We start from the raw sequence: 17,350 nt of genomic DNA, 5'->3' as shown, positions 1-17,350 counted from the left end.
TTTGCATTAATTTCTACTACTATTAATAGCTTACCTTGACAGAGAACTTCACTCTTGCAAATTACTTGCACATATTTTAAACACATTTGATATTACCTATCTCACAAGATTATTTTAATAGTTTACAAATCAAAAGTGCTGTCCATTTTGCAACGTAAATTCCTCAAAACGACTTGGTGATTTGGGTAGCAAAATTATTATTAGTCCCATTATCTTCATTTACAAATAAAGAAACTGAGTCTAAGATTAACGAGAATAAGTGACTTGCACCTAGGTCACATTGGCAACTAAGCAGTGAAATTCGAACTTCAACACGGGTCTTCTGACTGGTCCAGAGCTTTCTGTTTCTAGTGGGCCAAATGCCAGACTCTAAGAGCTGTGAAAAAGTGTTCTTGATATTTCAATCAGCGAACTTTTATTGAGCATCCTCACAGGTGTTCAAAGTGCTTTGAGGCAATGTGGAAAGAGAGGAAAGAGTATGAAAACCACCCCCTTTCCCCCAAGGAGTTCACAGTCAAATTACAGAGCCAAAGGAAAAACAGGAAGAAAGCTCAAAGACTCTCTATGAGGCTGAAGGTGATTAACTGCCAAATGGATGCTGAGTTCCGACAGACAAGTAAGTGGGGTCAGATCCCTGTGAACTGACCTGGGTTACGGAAACAGTCCTTTTGGCCTTCAAGAGGGATTGTACGGGCTTTGTTTAAGGAACCACCAATCTCCATAGAAAATTTGCTCTTAAGGAGGGGAAAGAAAACAGCGGAGTCCAGACTGTGGCACGAGAATGCACCACCCAGGTGGGCTGGAACTGTCTCAGGATCCTTCGCAAGCTTTTCATCTCGGGGCCTTTCATTACCAAGCTCCAGGATGGAACGCCGCTGGCAAGACTCCCCGCGGCGGGGCTGGGGAAGCATTTGCCCAAACCGAACCTTCTCCCCCATCCCCTCCCGGGAGCTCTCGGGTTGGGGCAGGAGCCCGAGCATCTCCTCCCCTCCCCCCAATCTGGCTGAGGCTCATCAGGCAGAAGCATCTCCCAGCGGCCGGGGGAGGTCCAAGACGAGGTGAGGCGGGGGTGGGTAACGACTCGGGGAAAACTGCACCGCCCAGGAGGTCCGAGGAGGGCTCGGTCGCAAGCCGCCCCAGCACTCCCACCTCGACTCCTCTCTCCGGACTCCGCGCGGCCCCGCACCCAGGCACGCCCCTCTGCAGCCGGAGCCGAGGAGAACGCCGAACACCGGCGCTGAGTGACAGCCCCGCCGCCTGGGCTCGCCTCTCCGGGTCCCCTCTCGGGCCGAGGCGCAGAGGGTCCCACCCACGCTGCGCCGGCCGCCCCCGATCCCCGGCTCGCCGCGAGCTGGTCCCGGTCGCCAGCCGATCGCCCCCAGGTGACAGGTCCCCGGGGAGGGAATTACAAGTGCGTGTGGCCCGGCTCGGAGGGCGCCACCAACTGTCCTACCCGCCGCCGCAGCCGCCTTCCCCAACCACGCCGCCGGGGAAGGGCGGCTGCTGCCCCCGGGACCGGCGAGGCGGTGACACGGCCCTCCCCCCAGCGGCCCCTCCCCAGGCTCCCGGCCCCCGGCCGGGGCAAGCGGCGGCGGCTGGGGCACTCACTGCGGAGATTTTGGATGAGCTCCGAGTGACTGGCCCCGCCGGACTTCCAGGCCATCGCGAGGCAAGCCTGGAACACGTAGAGAACCAGCTTCAGCGCGGCGGCGGTGCCTAGCAGCTTCGCGAGGAACTCGACCACCTCCCACACCGACACCGCCCCGTCAACGTCCGCGTCCCCGGCGCTGCTGCTGCCGCCGCCGCCACCGCCGCCGATGCTACTGCCCCCGGGGCCGCTGCGCGCTCCCGACATCCCCCGCTGCGCGCATGCGCTCTGTGACGGAGCAGGCCCACTCGGGTGGGGCTGGAGGCGGCGGCTGCTGCTGCAAAAAGAAAAAAAAAAACCTGGGCTGACTCAGCGGCCCCTACGCTCTCTCCAGTGCCGCCGCCCCCGCCCCCACCCCGGTGGCATCCCTCCCCTTTGCTCTGAGCTCTCCCCCCGCTGCCTGGCCAAAGGCCCTAGTCTGGACAGGAAAGGGACATCCGCGTTCCGCTTCCTGGGGATTTTAAGGACGATCTGTGCAAGCTGCCGGCCTCGGAGAGCGAGGTCGCGGGCAGCCCCTGGCGCTCCTCCTCGTGCCCAGCCGAGTGCTCCTTCAGTCGGGGGCCGGCCCTGGGGCTCCGGGGCCCTTCCGAGGCGCCCTCGCTGGGCCGGGGATGTCACAGCCCGCCGAAGGGCAGGGCTGGCGGGTGGTGCTGTAGCCGCACCTCAGTCCAGGTTCCACAGCCGGCCAAGACGAGGGAAAGGGCATCCCTCAAGGTCTCCCGTAAGCCGCGCTGCCCACCGCCTCCTTTTTTGGGTTTAAAGTGACCTGGCCTCGAGTTAAAGCGGTGGACTAGGGACGGAGGGCGGCCACGCACCGGCAGGCAGGGCGCACCTTGCCCCGCCCGCCCTGTATGCCCCCTGTCGCGGGCCCTCCCTCCAGCTCCTTTGGTCCCGGTGAATGCGAACTGTGGCCGAAATCACGCACTAACCGGGGCAGCGGAGCTTCAGCCGGGGGTGACAGAACAAAGGCTCACGGACTGTCTTGTTTTGCTGAGAGTTTAACACTTTATTCCATATTGGAACGTGTGATTTTGTTGGTGGTGGTGGCAGTTGTTGCATCAAAATTAAGCTAAGCTTTATTGATGCCGTTAAAGCTGGGAGGGAGCTCCCGAAGGTCCTCTGGGTCCGCCCTTGTTTGCCGGCACCTTTGGGCAGGTTGGTGACCGCCCCGGGCCTCTGGGACCGTCAGTAAAATGAAGCCGAACTAGGTGGTTTCTGAGGCCTGCTAGCTGCAGAGCTGTGATGCTGACTTGGCCAAGTAAATCAATGAGTTAGGCATTGGAACCCATCCCGACGCCAAAAGCCCCATTGCTTTTCTCCATGCCTACAAGTGTGGCACAAAAAGAATGTTTAAGAACCATTTTCGCCCCCTAATTTTGCATAACTGCCCCATCCTTTTACTGAACCCACCCCACCCTAAACCCCTGCATTTGTTTGGAGGGAAGCAAGGCTTGGAGAGGGGAGTGGAAAGCAGATAATGGGGTAATTGTGCTGGCAGCCCAGACTACAGTTTGCCAAATACAAGTGTATCAACCACCCCCAAGAGGATAAACGCGCCCCATTATCCTGGGATGTGTGCTCCTCCCTCCCTGACAAGCATGCAGTCTCAGCAAATTAAGATTCACAGATGACACAGTGGGCCTGGGCTCCAGCTCTGCGGTGATCAGCTTTACTGTAGATGAGCTGGAGCAGGCAGGGAACCCGGCCCAGGCATCCTGTCCACATCCAAAGCTCTTGTCAACCTGCTCTGAAGTTGCTTGCCACAAGGGTCTTCCAGAACCCCATCAATGAACAGTTTTGAATGCAGTCTAGCTGCAGGTAAGCATTTGGCAAGTCCCTGCGCACAGCCTCAAGCTTTCTGGCTCTCTCTCACAGTCACAGAAAGGCGACTGGAAATCTATTCCCCAATCTGCAAAACAGAGAAAACAATACCTGCTCGCAAACTATCCTGGGGATTCTGTGACCACAAACGAAAAAGTACATATCACAAAGGGGTGAAATAAACGCACCATGCTGCGTGAGTTCTGATGACGGAAATAATTGGGTGCCTTACAGTTTTTTAGTTGTAATCATTCAATGAATATTTGTTGACTGAATAAAGTTGTCTTTTGGAGAATTCAGTAAACTCAATAGGTTCCTACTACATCTCTCTGCAGCTACCTGTTCTTTCAGCTGGGGGTGGGAGGAGGGCTGGAGGGGCCCTAGAGGCCTTTCTCAGGAATCTGATAACCCTCTTCCAAGCTGACCTAGATGGATTAGATTAGCATGTCCTGCCTTAGTAAGCTGTTGCTGAAAAATAGCTGCCAGCATCATCGTAGGTTGAAAAAGGAAAATCTTCATGGTTCCCTTTTTTGAATAGCATTCTGCTAGGTACTGGGAAAACCTGCTCTCAAGTAGTTTATAATCTAGTTGGAGACATAAAGTGTAAGTTACCAGAAGATGACTAATGCTAAAAGCAATACATGATACGTTGGCAAAGGAGGGATATGGACCATAAGTGTTCAGAGTAAGAACAGAGTGATGGGTTGGTAGGGAAATGACAATAATAATCGTAGCTCAAAAGAGTGAGGGCAAAGGAAGGCAGTTAAATAGGGCTGAAAACAATGTAGCAGAGAATGACACTTTAAAAATATTGTTTTTAAAAAAATTCAGTATTCCTTTTTAAAAAATCAATGTGTAGTCCAGTAGCAAGAAATAGTAAGAGAAATTCCATTAAAAAAACTATTATAGACAATACAAAATGCTTGGGAATCTACCTACCAAAACAAAACTAGAAACTATATGACTACAAAACACTTCACACGAATAAAGTTAGATCTTAACAACTGGAAAAATATCAATTGTTCATGGGTAGCCTGAACCAATATAATAAACGTGACAATTCTAACTAAATTAATCTATTTATTTAGTACCATACCAATCAAACTATCAAAAAATTATTTTATAGAGTTAGAAAAAAATAACAAAATTCATCTGGAAGAACAAAACCTCAAGGACTTCAAGGGAATCAATAAAAAAAAAATGAAGGTGGTTCACCTGTACCAGATCTCAAACAGTATTATATAAAGTGGTAATTATCAAACAATCTGGTACTAACTGTGAAATAGAGTGGTGGATCAGTGGAACAGATTAGGTACATATTATATTATAGTAAACAACCATAGTAATCAACCCAAAGATCCAAGCTTTTGGAACAAAAACTCATTATTTCACAAAAAAATTCTTTCACAAAAACTGCTAGGAAAACTGGAAAACAGTATGGCAGAAATGACATATATACCAACATCTCACACTGTTTATCAAGATAAGGTCAAAATGGTTATATGATTTAGATATAAAAAGGTGACATAAGCAAATTAGGAGAGCAGGGAATACTTTTTCTGTCAGATCTATGGATTAGGAAAGAATTTGTGACCAAATAGAGAGCACCACAAATGGAAAATAGATAATTTGGTCATAAAAAAGTTAGAAAGTTCCCTAAGAAAAAATCTACAAGTGTATATGGATTTACAAGTGAATTTCTATCAAACATTTAAAGAACAATGAATTCCAATACTATATAAACCATCTGGAAAAATAGGCAAAATAGATAAGGAGTCATACCAAATTCTTTTTTATGATACACATATGTGATGATACCTAAACTGGGAAGAACCAAAACAGAGAAAGAAAATTGCAGACCAATTTCCCTCATGAATATACAGAAAAAAATTTTAAATAAAATATTAGCAAAGAGATTACAGCAATTTATCATGAGGATAATATACTATGACCAGGTGGGATTTATACCAAGAATGCAGGGCTGGTTAAGATTAGGAAAACTATTAGCATAATTGACCATATCAATAACAAAATTACAGAAATCATATGCTTAGCTCATTAGATGCAGAAAAAGCTTTTGACAAAATATAAGACCCATCCCTATTAAAAACACTAGAGCATAGGAATCAAAGGAGTTTTCCTTAATATAAGTAACATCTATCTAAAACCATCAGCAAGCATTATATGTAATGGGGATAAACTAGAAGCATTTCCAAAAAGATCAGGCGTGAAACAAGGATGTCCATTATCATCATTGTTATTCAGTATTGTACTAGAAATGTTAGTGCTTTAACATGTAATTCAGGGAAAAAATAAAATATAATAATTTTTTTAAAATCACATATATTCACTGCTAAAAAATTTGCTGACCATGACACAATTTTGTGATATCATTTTGAAATCTCATCATGTGTGAGACACTAAAGACTCAAAGTATCCTGTGCAAAGTAACATAGGGGAAAATCTTTAAATATTATTTAGAACACACAATTTTCTTTTTAACTAAGCTTGTCATTTCATTGGCCTAGAGAACTGCTAGAGTGAAAATTCCCTCTCTCAATGCAGATAGGCTCCTGTTCAACAAAGTATATAGTTTTGGAAAGTTGCCTGGAGCACTGAGAGGTTAAATGACTTATCTAGCCCACCACAAATAGTAGGTGGCAGGATTTGAACTCAAGTCTTCTGGCTTTCTATCTGCCATGCCATGCTACCTGTTAGAGATACCTTTGTAGCAGCTGTAGTAGGTGTAAGAGCAGCAGAGGCAGCAGTAGCAGTAGTAGTAGTAGCAGTAGTAGTAGTAGTAGTAGTAGTAGTAGTAGTAGTAGTAGTAGTAGCAGTAGTAGCAGTAGTAGTAGTAGCAGTAGTAGTAGTTCTCTTAGCTAATAACCTATTTTTATCATAGCTGACAGTGGAAATTACACATCTGACTTTTCCAAATCTCAGTACCTGATGTATAATATGAAAAAATAGAAATAGCAATCAAGGAAATAAAGTTAGGAAGAGAAATTGGACTATGCTAAATAATATATAGAGAAAACCCATACTAGAGATTATATAATTTTAAATGGTTTAAGGAATCTGTTTTCAATATATCTTAATACTTCCATAATCTAATGGGTCCATGATCTTATCACTGTGGGTACTTTCTGCAACTATGCATATCCCAACTGATTCACACTTTCTCTTCCTGTTGTAATAAGGGTTTCAAGCATTCGTAGACCACTTCAGATGGCATTACCCACATGCTAGGGTACCCACTTCTGGATACTGGAAGACTGGACCATGTGTAGACATTCTACATTGGCCTACCATGTGGTTTTTGTTTTGTTTTGTTTTGTTTTCCATTGGTATATAGTTGGAACTGTTGGTTTCTTTAAAAAGAGGTGAAGGCAAAGGGCCCTAAGGACTGCTCTCCACTTTAGGCCATGTAGCCCCAAGAAACAGGCCTGGAGTTTGGAACTTTTCCTTCCTCCTTTTTCTATTCTAGGCACAGGCAGTAGAGTCTTTAATCAGACTCAAGGTTGTGAACCATGGGGGATCCTGGAATCCGGAAATCCAAGCTGGCACACTTTAGCCAACTCAACAGTTAAGCTCTGAAGAGGAAGGGTCTGGGGATCATCTGGATTTTGAATTTGAATTTACTGGGACTAATGCTAGGTAAGAACTGAACTAACCTAGTGACCCTAATTCCTTCACACATTTCCCAGAATCAAAGTTAAGGTAGGGGAAAGGGGTGGAATTTGACCCCAAGGTGTTGGGAGAAATATTTGTATGTTTGTAGTAGCTTTATCTTTGAAGTAAATATCCCTTTATAAAAGCTAATCTTGATGTTAAGTGGTTAAATGGAACTGGGGTGATAGGGGCTGGGCCCCTAAAAATGAGAAGAACACAATTAGTGGGGATTTGAGGCAAGGCAGAGAAGAGAGGCCCCCTACAGCCCCTCGAGGTACTAGAGGAAGGGTGGGGTATGGTACTTCTTAAACTGTGGATGGCAACCCTATATGGGGGTCATATAACTAAATGTGGGGGTCATGAAAAATTTGGCAGCAGTAGAAGATTTCTGAACACACAATGATCAAAAATTAATTCAAAATCAAATACCTAATGACTCTGAGGTGTTTCTCGCAACACTTGCCTGTATTACATCATGCAACTTCACTGCAACCTTGGTTCCGAATACACAATATGCACACTTTGCACTGAGCATACCATCCCACTATGCAGTGTCAACAGATGCTGCCAGAAACACCTTGGCTCAGATTCGAGACCACTGTATGTTATAAATTGCAATGTTTTTACTGTACATACAAAGCTTTCTGCTATTACAGGACATAATAGGTTAATTACAAAATAAAGATTTTTAATATTTTCTTATCATCATATCTCAGCATGTAAGTATCAAATTAGTATATCTTTGGACTGTATTGTGTTAGAATGTTTGACTTTAAACAACTCTGAGGTACTATACTATCTGATTGGCCAACATGACAAAGCAGAAAAATTATAAATGATGGAGAAGATTTGTGGAAATTGGAACACTAACGCATTGTTGGTGGAGTTGTGAACTGATCGAGTCATTCTGGAGAATAATTTGCAACTATGCCCAAAGGGCTATAAAACTGTGCATACCTTTTGACTCAGTAATACCACGTCTAGGTCTGTATCCCAAAAAGATCATAAAAATGGAAAAAGGACAAAAATAATTATAGCAGATCTTTTTGTGGTGGCCAAAACTTGGAATTAAGGGGATGCATATCAATTGGAGAATAGCTGAACAAACTGTGGTATATGAATGTAATAGAAGACTATTGTTCCATAAGAAATGATGAGCAGGTGGACTTCAGGAAAACCTGGAAAGACTTACATGAACTGATGCTGAGAGAAGTGAGAAGAACCGGCAGAGTACACAGTAACAGCCACATTGTGTGAGGACGAAGTTGGTTAGACTTAGCTCTTCTGGGCAATACATTGATCTAAGACAACTCCAAAAGACTCATGATGGAAAACACCATCCATACACAGAGAAAGAACTATGGTGTCTGAATGTAGATCCAAGCAGAGTATTTTCTCTCTCTCTTTTTTTTTTTGGTTTCTTCTTTCTTGTGGTTTTCCCCTTTGGTTGAAATTCCTCTTTACAACATGACTAATATGGAAATATGTTTCATATGAATGTATATGTATAGCCTATATCAGATTGCTCGCCTTCTTAAAGAGGTGGAAGAGGAGAGAAGGGGAGAAAATGTAGAATTCAAAATCCTATAGAAGTGAATGATAAAAACTAAAAATTAATTAATTTTTTAAAAGAATGTTTGACTTTTAAAATCACTGTTATATCCTTTTTACAAAAACATAAGTGTTTAATTGCGGCAAGTAAAGACAAAAAACCCTTTAAAAATATTTCTCCACCATCTCCACTGTATGTGTATGTACCTGTGAACATCAATTTTTTAAATTAAGCACAAACAAATATAATTCACAAACTAAAGCTAGTATTTATTTTAGAAATTATTAGCAACGTTTATTTATATTGTAGGACAAAAATATTTTTGGTTATGCATAAGTGACTAAATTTAGACAAAAGAGGTAAGATGATGACAATACTGCAGAATCTTTGCTACCAGATTATAGTACACTTCAATTGACAAGAAAAAGAAAGTAGTTGAATCATTTTTGCAATATAGATTCACTTCAAATAATGATGATGGTGTGGAAAAATCTCTTTGCTTAATTTACAATGAAGTTTTGGCGTGGAGAGCATAAAACCAGTCAAATAAAACGACATCTTAATACCAAGCATGTTGTAATAAATCAAAGGAATATTTTGAACAACTTTTAAAATCTTCAAATAAAGAAAAACAAGGTTTTGAAAAAGTTGTTATTGTCAATGAAAAGTATTTACTCGCAGCTTATGAAATTTCTTATTTAATTGCAAAAACTAAAGAGCCCTACACAGTAGGAAAAGATCTTCTGTTACCTGCTGCTATTAAATGTCAGAAATAGTTCAGGGGAAAAAGTATGAGGATGAAATTCATAAAATTCCTTTTTTGAATGATACCATTTCCAAAAGAGTTTCTGAAATTAGTCATGACCAATTCCAGCAGCTTATTACCAGGCTTAAGGGCAGCCCAAAGTTTGCAGTTCAGTTAGATGAAATAACTGATTTTTCTAACATAGAACAGTTGTTACTTTATGTAAGATATGTTCATGAAGGAAGCATACATGGGGAATTATTGTTTTTTTGCCTTCTGGAAGGGCACACAAAAGGGAAAGATAGGGCGGAGCCAAGATGGTGGAGTAAAAGCAACGACTTGCTAGAGCTCCCCCTACAACTCAGCCAAATACTTGTAAAAAAAAATGACTCTAAACAAATTCTGGAACTTCAGAACCCATAGAATGACCAAGTAAAGTAAATCTCCAGGCCAAGACAGCCTGGAAGGTCAACAGGAAGTGTCTTTTGTGCTGGACCAGGAGCAGAGCACAGTCCAGCATGGGCCCTGCTGGCACAGATAGGACCTGAGCAGGTGTGAGGGGGGAGTGGAACAGAATCTATGGCATCTGTGACAGTTTCCAGACTTCATGACCCCAAAACAATGAGGACAAATTGGAAGGTCAGTAAAAATCTGTGGGACATGTGTGAGAGAGTAGAGTGGTCCAGTCCCAGCCGCAGGGCAGCAGAGGGGGCTGAGGAGCTCAGGAGCAGCCACAGCAGCAGCAGGGGCAGCAGCAGTGACTGCTTCTGGAGCTCTAGGCCCACAAATTGTGGGAGGATGGAGTGGCCGACAGTATACCCCACACCCCCACTGGAAGTAGAGAACTACCTTGACAAAGACCTTACAAGTCAAGTAATTGGCTGGGGAAATGAACAAAAATAGGAAAAAAATCATATTATAGAATCTTATTTTGGTGACAAAGAATATCAAAACGTACAACCAGAAGGAGACAATAAAGTCAAAATTCCTACATCCAAAGCCTCCAAGAAAAATATGAATTTTCCTCAGGACATGGAAGAGCTCAAAAGAATTTTGAAAATCAAGTAAGAAAAGTACAGGAAAAAATGGGGAGAGAAATGAGAGTGAAAATCATAAAAACCAAGTCAACTGCTTGCTAAAGGGGACTCAAAAAATGCTGAAGAAAATAAAAATTAGACTAACCCAAATGGCAAAAGAGATCCAAAAAGCCAATGAGGAGAAGAATGCCTTAAAAAGCAGAATTGGCCAAATGGAAAAGGAGGTCCAAAAGCTCACTGAAAAAAATAATTCCTTGAAAATTAGAATAGAATAGATGAAAGGTAATGACTTTATGAAAATCAAGAAATTCTTAAATAAAACCAAAAGAATGAAAAAAAAGCATACAATGTGAAATATCTCATTGGAAAAACAACTGATCTGGAAAATAGATCCAGGAGAGAAAATTTAAAAACTATGGTTCTACCTGAAAGCAGTCATCAAAAAAAGAAACTAGACATCATCTTTCAAGAAATTATCAAGGAAAACTGCCCTGATATTCTAGAACCAGAGGGTAAAATGGATATGGAAAGGAGCCACTGATCATCTCCTGAAAGAGATCCCAAAAGGAAAACTCCTAGGAATATTGTAGCCAAATTCCAGAGCTCCCATATCAAGGAGAAAATATTGCAAGCAGCCAGAAAGAAACAATTCAAATATTGTGGAAACACAATCAGGATAACACAAGATTTAGCAGCTTCTACATTAAGGGATCAGAGGGCCTGGAGTATGATATTCCAGAGGTCAAAGGAGGTAGGATTAAAACCAAAAATCACCTACCCAGCAAAAGTGAGTATAATATGGATGTCCAGTTTTCCCAGCAGTTTTTGTCAAACAGTGAGTTCTTACCCCAGAAGCTGGGGTCCTTGGGTTTATCAAACAGTTGATTGCTATATTTATTGACTACTATGTCTTGAGTACCTAACCTATTCCACTGGTTTACCCCTCTATTAAGAAAAGGCTTTTTCAATGGAGGGGAAGAGGCAGAAGGTGAGAGGGAAAGAGTGAACTTTCTTACTGGATTTGGCTTAAAGAGGGAATAACATGCACACTCAATTTGGTATGAAAATCTATCTTACACTACAGGAAAGTAAGGGGAAGGGGACAAAAAGGGTTGGGGGGTATGATAGAAGGGAGGGAAAATAGGAGGAGGGGATATTTAGAAGTAAACATTTTTGAGGAGGGACAGGGTCAAAAGAAAGAACAGAATAAATAGAAGGCAGGATAGGATGGAGGGAAATATAGTTAGTCCTACACAGCATGACTATTATGGAAGTCTTTTGCATAACTACACATGTACAGCCTATATGGAATTGCTTGCCTTCTAGGTGGGGAAGGGTAGGGAGGGAGGAAGGAAGAGAAGTTGGAACTCAGAGTTTTTAAAATGAATGTTAAAAATTGCATGCGACTAGAAAATAAGACATACAGCAATAGGGTATAGAATCTACTTTGCCCTACAAGAAAATATAGGGGAAGGGGATAAAAGGAGGAATGCGATAGAATGGAGAACAGATTAGGGGGAAGGGGTAATTAGAATGCATGGTGTTTTGGGTGGGGGAGGGGAGAGATGAGGAGAAAATTTGGAACTCAAAATCTTGTGAAGTGAATGTTGAAAACTAAAAATTAATTCATTAAAAGGAGGGAAGATATATATATATGTACATATATAAAAATTGAGTTTTTCACAAGTGAAGGTTTATAGTGGAAAAATTGCATTGGAGTCTGTACAGATGGTGCTGGAGCAATAATGGGCAAGAATGTTGTATTTGTAGCAAAAGTTAAAGCTGATGGAAATGAACATATCCTTTTTACTTACTGTATCATCCACTGGAAGGCACTCATAGCCAAAGAAATATCACCAGAGTTAGATGCTGTGCTTTACAATGCTATCAAAATCATTAACTTCATTAAAAGCCATGACCTTAACAGTTGTTTTCAAACCTTTGGAAAGACATGGACTCTGATTGCAAAAGCTTATTACTACATGCGGAGGTAAGGTGGCTCTCAAGAGAGAGAAATTTAAACAGATTGTTGAAACTGAAAGATAAAGTTGTTATATCTTTGATTGAGCAGAAATCCAATTTTGTTAACTTTTTTCATAATGACTTATGGCTTTCAACACTGTGTTATTTATCAGATATTTTCAAAAAAACTCAATGATCAAATATGTCGCTTCAAGGAAAGAATTGTAACATATTTATGTTAAAAGATAAAATTGAAAGTTTTATTTAAAAAAATTAATATATGGAAGAATAGGGTAGAAAATGGTTTTTTACAAATGTTACAGCTACAGATGATTTTATAATTGAAAATAACCTTCCCAAAGATTTAATTGTAGGAGTTATAATTGATCATCTGAAGTGCCAGGAAACACAGTTTCAGAAATACTTATCTTCAAATTTCGATTCTAAAAAACTAAGTTGGGTTTATAAACCATATTCAATTGAAATCACAAACATCAATCATTAAAAGTTCAAGAATTTACTGAGTTATCAAATGATACAGGTTTAAAACTTGAGTTTCCTAAAAAAACTGCTAAATGAATTTTGTCTTGGGATTAGGACAGACTTTTCAACAATGTCTGAAATGTCCCTAAACATATTTCTGCCATTTTCTACTATGTATTTATGTGAAGTGGCATCTCCACATTGTCGATCATACAATCAAAATATCACTCAACTCTGGAAAATGTTGAAGATGCTCTATGTACTGCAGCATCAAATATTCCTCCAATATTTAATTCTTTATGTAAAAATCAACAAGCACATCCATTTCATTAGTATGAAAATTTGTTTTTATCTCTAATAAATGATAAAATTATATATGCCAAAGAATTGTTTTAAAATAAATTTCTTTATGATTTACTATCAGTAAATTTTGATTTGTATAACTATTTTATATACTGACATACCTAGGATCACATAAAAATTTCTCAGGCAAAAAGGGGTCACTAGCAGAAAAAGTTTAAGAAGCCCTGGGGTAGAGGACTGAGGGCAAGAAGCAGTATAAAATGTAACCAACCTGACTGTGAGAGAAAAGGGCCAAAGTCAACCATTTGTAATGTTGTCTATGACCTTATTTGAATGAGGAAAGTGACCAAGGAACTAGTATATGCTTGGAGGGAATATCCAATGCACTAAGGGCCTTCCTCTAGGTCTTTTTATGTATAGAATGAAGAAGTATTTTTTATTAAGCACTTCCTATGTGCCAAGCACTATGCTAAACACTGGGGATTCAAATGAATAAACAAAGCAGTCCCTGCTCTCAAGGATTTCACAATTTTCCCTAAATAGGGAAAGTAAATGAGTTTTCAGTTGTAGGGCAGATGGAAAGGTGCCAAGGTATTTAAGGTGTAGCAACAGGGCAGATGACAAAGCCTAGAAACCCATAAGGTGAATTGGCAGGTCAGACTGGCAATGCCTAGGGTAAGACTGATGGTAAGGCCCCATCTTAACTGAAAGGATGGTAGCAGGTAACTCCCTACTTATCCAAGCAGTGTGAGCTTTATATGTCCCCAACCAACAACTGGTGGGAAAGGGTAGAGTAGGCCTAAGGATTAAATAGACCTTTAATTACCTCAGGAAGGGTATGGGAATGGCAGTAGAGTTAATAGGGCACCACCATCCTTCCAGTCACCCAAGTTCTCAACTTTAGTATCATCCTTACTTTTACTGACGTCAAATTTACAATTAGTTGTCAGATCTAATTTCAATTATTACAACTTTTTTTCAGATATATCCTCTTCCTTTCAATCACACAGCTATCACTTTCATTCAGACTTTCATCATTTCTTAGCTGGATTATAGCAATAGTTTAGTTTCCTAGTTCAAAATCTGCTTCAAGTATTTCCCCTGTTAAATCCATAATCCATCCTCCACACAGCTGCCAAAAGTGATTTTCCTTAAAGCTCAAGTCTGACTATATCACCCTTCACCCCTGCCTCTATAAACTTTAGCAGTTCTTTATTCTCTCTAGGACCAAATATAACCTCCAAATATACCTGGAATTTAAAGTTTTTCACAATCTGGTCTTTTTCTACCTTTCTAGGCTTTTTATACATTATTCCCCTTGATGCATTTTATGATTTAGCCAATTGAGTTACTTGCTATTTTTTCATATCACAATTCATCTCTTTATCTCAGTGCCTTTGCAATGACTGTTCCCCAAACCAGGAAATACTTTTCCTTCTTACCTCTACTGCTTAGGATCCCTGGCTTCCTTCAAGATTAGTCTCAAACACCACTGAAATGGATTACAATTTATCTGTTCCTTCTTATCCTATGTTACTTATCCATGTCTCTACATAAATCTCCTATAGAGGATCTACCCAACACATCAGAAATAGGCCAAGAATTCTTAACCTGGGGTCCTTTCTGGAATCAAGCAATATACATAGTGGTTGTATGTTCTCTAAACATCTCAGTCAATTGTATGGCTTAAAAGATGAAGTCTCTGATAGAAAATCTTACAGGAACACTACTGAGGTCTTTCGATACTAAATCCATTGTTCCATCCAGTAACAGCTCAGTTGGGCTCTTTATTTCGGCTACAATAGCCCTGTCACTCACATTCTCATGGTGTGTTAAACAAAACTATAATTACTTTACATTCAGTACATGATTGCATTTGATAATTTAGATAAAAAGCTTTCATAGAGACATCAGAATTGGAACTACAGAGTTGTAAATACACTCAGACTATCTAATCCAACCTGTACCTGAAACAGAATCCCTTCTCATTTTCAACATACACTCAACCAGCTTTTGCTTGGAGACCTCCAGGGAGAGGGAATCTCCTAGAGGTAGCCCTTTCTACTTTTACATAGCTCTAATTGTTGGGAGAATTTTTCTTATATCAAATCTAAATTTGCCTGTCTTGCATCTTCTACCCATTACTGCAAGTCTGCCCTTCAGAGCCAAGGAGAACAAATTTAAACTCTCTCCCTCATGATGGCCCTTCAAATACTTGAAGACTGCTTATCATGGTCCCTCTGTCTTTTCCTCTCTAGGTTAACCCTCTCCACAGTTTTTTCACTTATTCTGGCTGCTTTCCTCTGGATACTCTCCATCTTATCAATGTCCACTCTAAAATGTGGCACCCAGAACTAAATACAATACTTCAAATGTAGTCTGACCAGCGTAGAGTACAGTGAGACTGTGTGTTTGTTCATTGCCAAAGAAGACCATGCCATCAGAGAAATGATGACGTGACTTGTACTTGACTTTGCTTTGAGTGAGGGAGAGCTGTGCAGGTCACCAGCCTTACTTCTTCTCCAGAGTCATCTGAATCCAGTGACCAGATATTCATCAGGATGACTGGAGATGACCCAGGATGAGGCAATTGGGGTTAAGTGACTTGCCCAAGGTCACACAGCTAGTGAGTGTCAAGTGTCTGAGGTGAGATTTGAACTCAGGTCCTCCTGACTCCTGCAGTGGTGCTCTATCTACTGCACCACTTATCTGTATTACTTTCCTAATTCTGGATCCCATGGCACAGTATGAAACTTGAGACTGCATCTGCTTTCTTGGCAGCCACATCATTATTGACTCTTACTGAGCCTGCAGAATACAAAACCTCCCATATCTCTTGCAGATGGACTGATGCCTAATTATACCCCTCCTGTCTTTTACTTGTGAAACTGATTTTTTTTTAAAAGATCAAGTGTTTTTACATTTATCGTATTAAATTCCATTTATTAGTTTTAATTCAGTGTTCTAAACTGTCAAGATCACTCTGATTGCTGACTATTGATCTTGTTAGCTATCTTTCTAACTTTCTGCCATCTGCAGATTATACAATAAACATGCCATCTACCTCTTTATCCAACTCAGTGATAAAAATGTTAAAAGGCATAGGACTAAGCACTTTCCAAGCTGACACTGAACTATCAATAACTCCTTTTTTGGTCCAACAATTAAACCAGTTCCTAATCCACTTACCTTATATAATTACCTCATCCTTCTACCTTGTCCGGAAGATTAGCATAAGAATCTTTGTTGTACCATTTTGCAGAAATCTAGATAAAGTATATTCACAGCGTTCCTCTGATCTAGCAATCTGTTTCATTAATGTAGACTGAATGATGAATCCAAACTGGCTTTTTGTGATCTCTGCTTTCTTTTCTATGTCAACTACCACATTTTTGGAACTGTTTCACAGGAGTTGAAGTCACTTAGGCAGCTAGGTGGTGAAATAAATGGATAGAGCGCTGTACCTGGAATGTTTAACTCCCCGCTCAGGGGCTTACTTACTAGCTGTGTCCCCCTGGGCAAGTCAATTAATCTTTGCCTGCCTCAGTTTCCTCAGCTGTAAAATGGAAAGAGTAATGGTGCCTACCTCCGAGGGTTGTTGTTAGGATGGAGATGATATCTGCCAAGTCTTTTGTAAACCTTAAAGCCCTACGCTAGGTATAAAGTCAAGGGTGCTACTTTCTTGGCAAAGATTCCATCCTTTTCCTTTCCTTTTTGTCCTCCAGTCCTGCAGTGCTTGTTTCTAGCCTGCAAAGGCTGTGGACTGCCTCAGCAGGCACCCCCCCAGTCTTTTCAGTGCCCTGATGTGGTTCCTCTGGTTGTGATGCCCTAAGGGAGTGAGGGCAGTTTAGTCTTGACATCTCCTCACTCAGCGTGGGACACAAGACTGGATCTCTTCTGCTCCTTACAGGATGCCTGGAAGGCAGTCTGACCGCGAAGCTTAGAGGAGCAGGCGGGGAGGGCCCTGAAGGCCTCCTACCGGAGCTGTGCTTCTCTGGCAGGTAACACAACGCCGCAGAAGGGTGAGTTCATGAAATGAACCGCGGGGGAGCTTTTCCTCCAGTTTTGTTTGTTTGTTTATTTATGCAGGTGAACAGCAAAGTCTCATAGCACGGAAAAAACAAAAA

General features: G+C 41.4%; 1 protein-coding gene across 4 annotated transcripts in view; it reads right to left on the bottom strand.

Annotated features, from left to right (window-relative positions):
• The window catches only part of PCMT1 (protein-L-isoaspartate (D-aspartate) O-methyltransferase), a 41,107-nt gene extending 38,738 nt beyond the window's left edge, over nucleotides 1-2,369 (bottom strand). For 2 of the 4 annotated variants that reach the window (XM_072643686.1, XM_072643685.1), the window contains exons 1-2: nucleotides 2,311-2,369; nucleotides 1,609-1,925 (exon numbers count right to left, since the gene is read on the bottom strand). In XM_072643686.1, the coding sequence (XP_072499787.1) occupies nucleotides 1,609-1,925; nucleotides 2,311-2,354 (361 nt within the window). In that variant the 5' untranslated portion in view covers nucleotides 2,355-2,369. The remainder of the gene's footprint in view (nucleotides 1-1,608; nucleotides 1,926-2,310) is intronic. The other 2 variants (XM_072643688.1, XM_072643687.1) reach the window with 1 other exon arrangement.
• Nucleotides 2,370-17,350: the final 14,981 nt, after the last annotated feature.

This window comes from Notamacropus eugenii, chromosome 2 (assembly GCF_028372415.1).
Source record: "Notamacropus eugenii isolate mMacEug1 chromosome 2, mMacEug1.pri_v2, whole genome shotgun sequence".
Taxonomy (NCBI): Eukaryota; Metazoa; Chordata; class Mammalia; order Diprotodontia; family Macropodidae; genus Notamacropus; species Notamacropus eugenii.
This window is presented reverse-complemented; position numbering and strand designations above follow the sequence as displayed.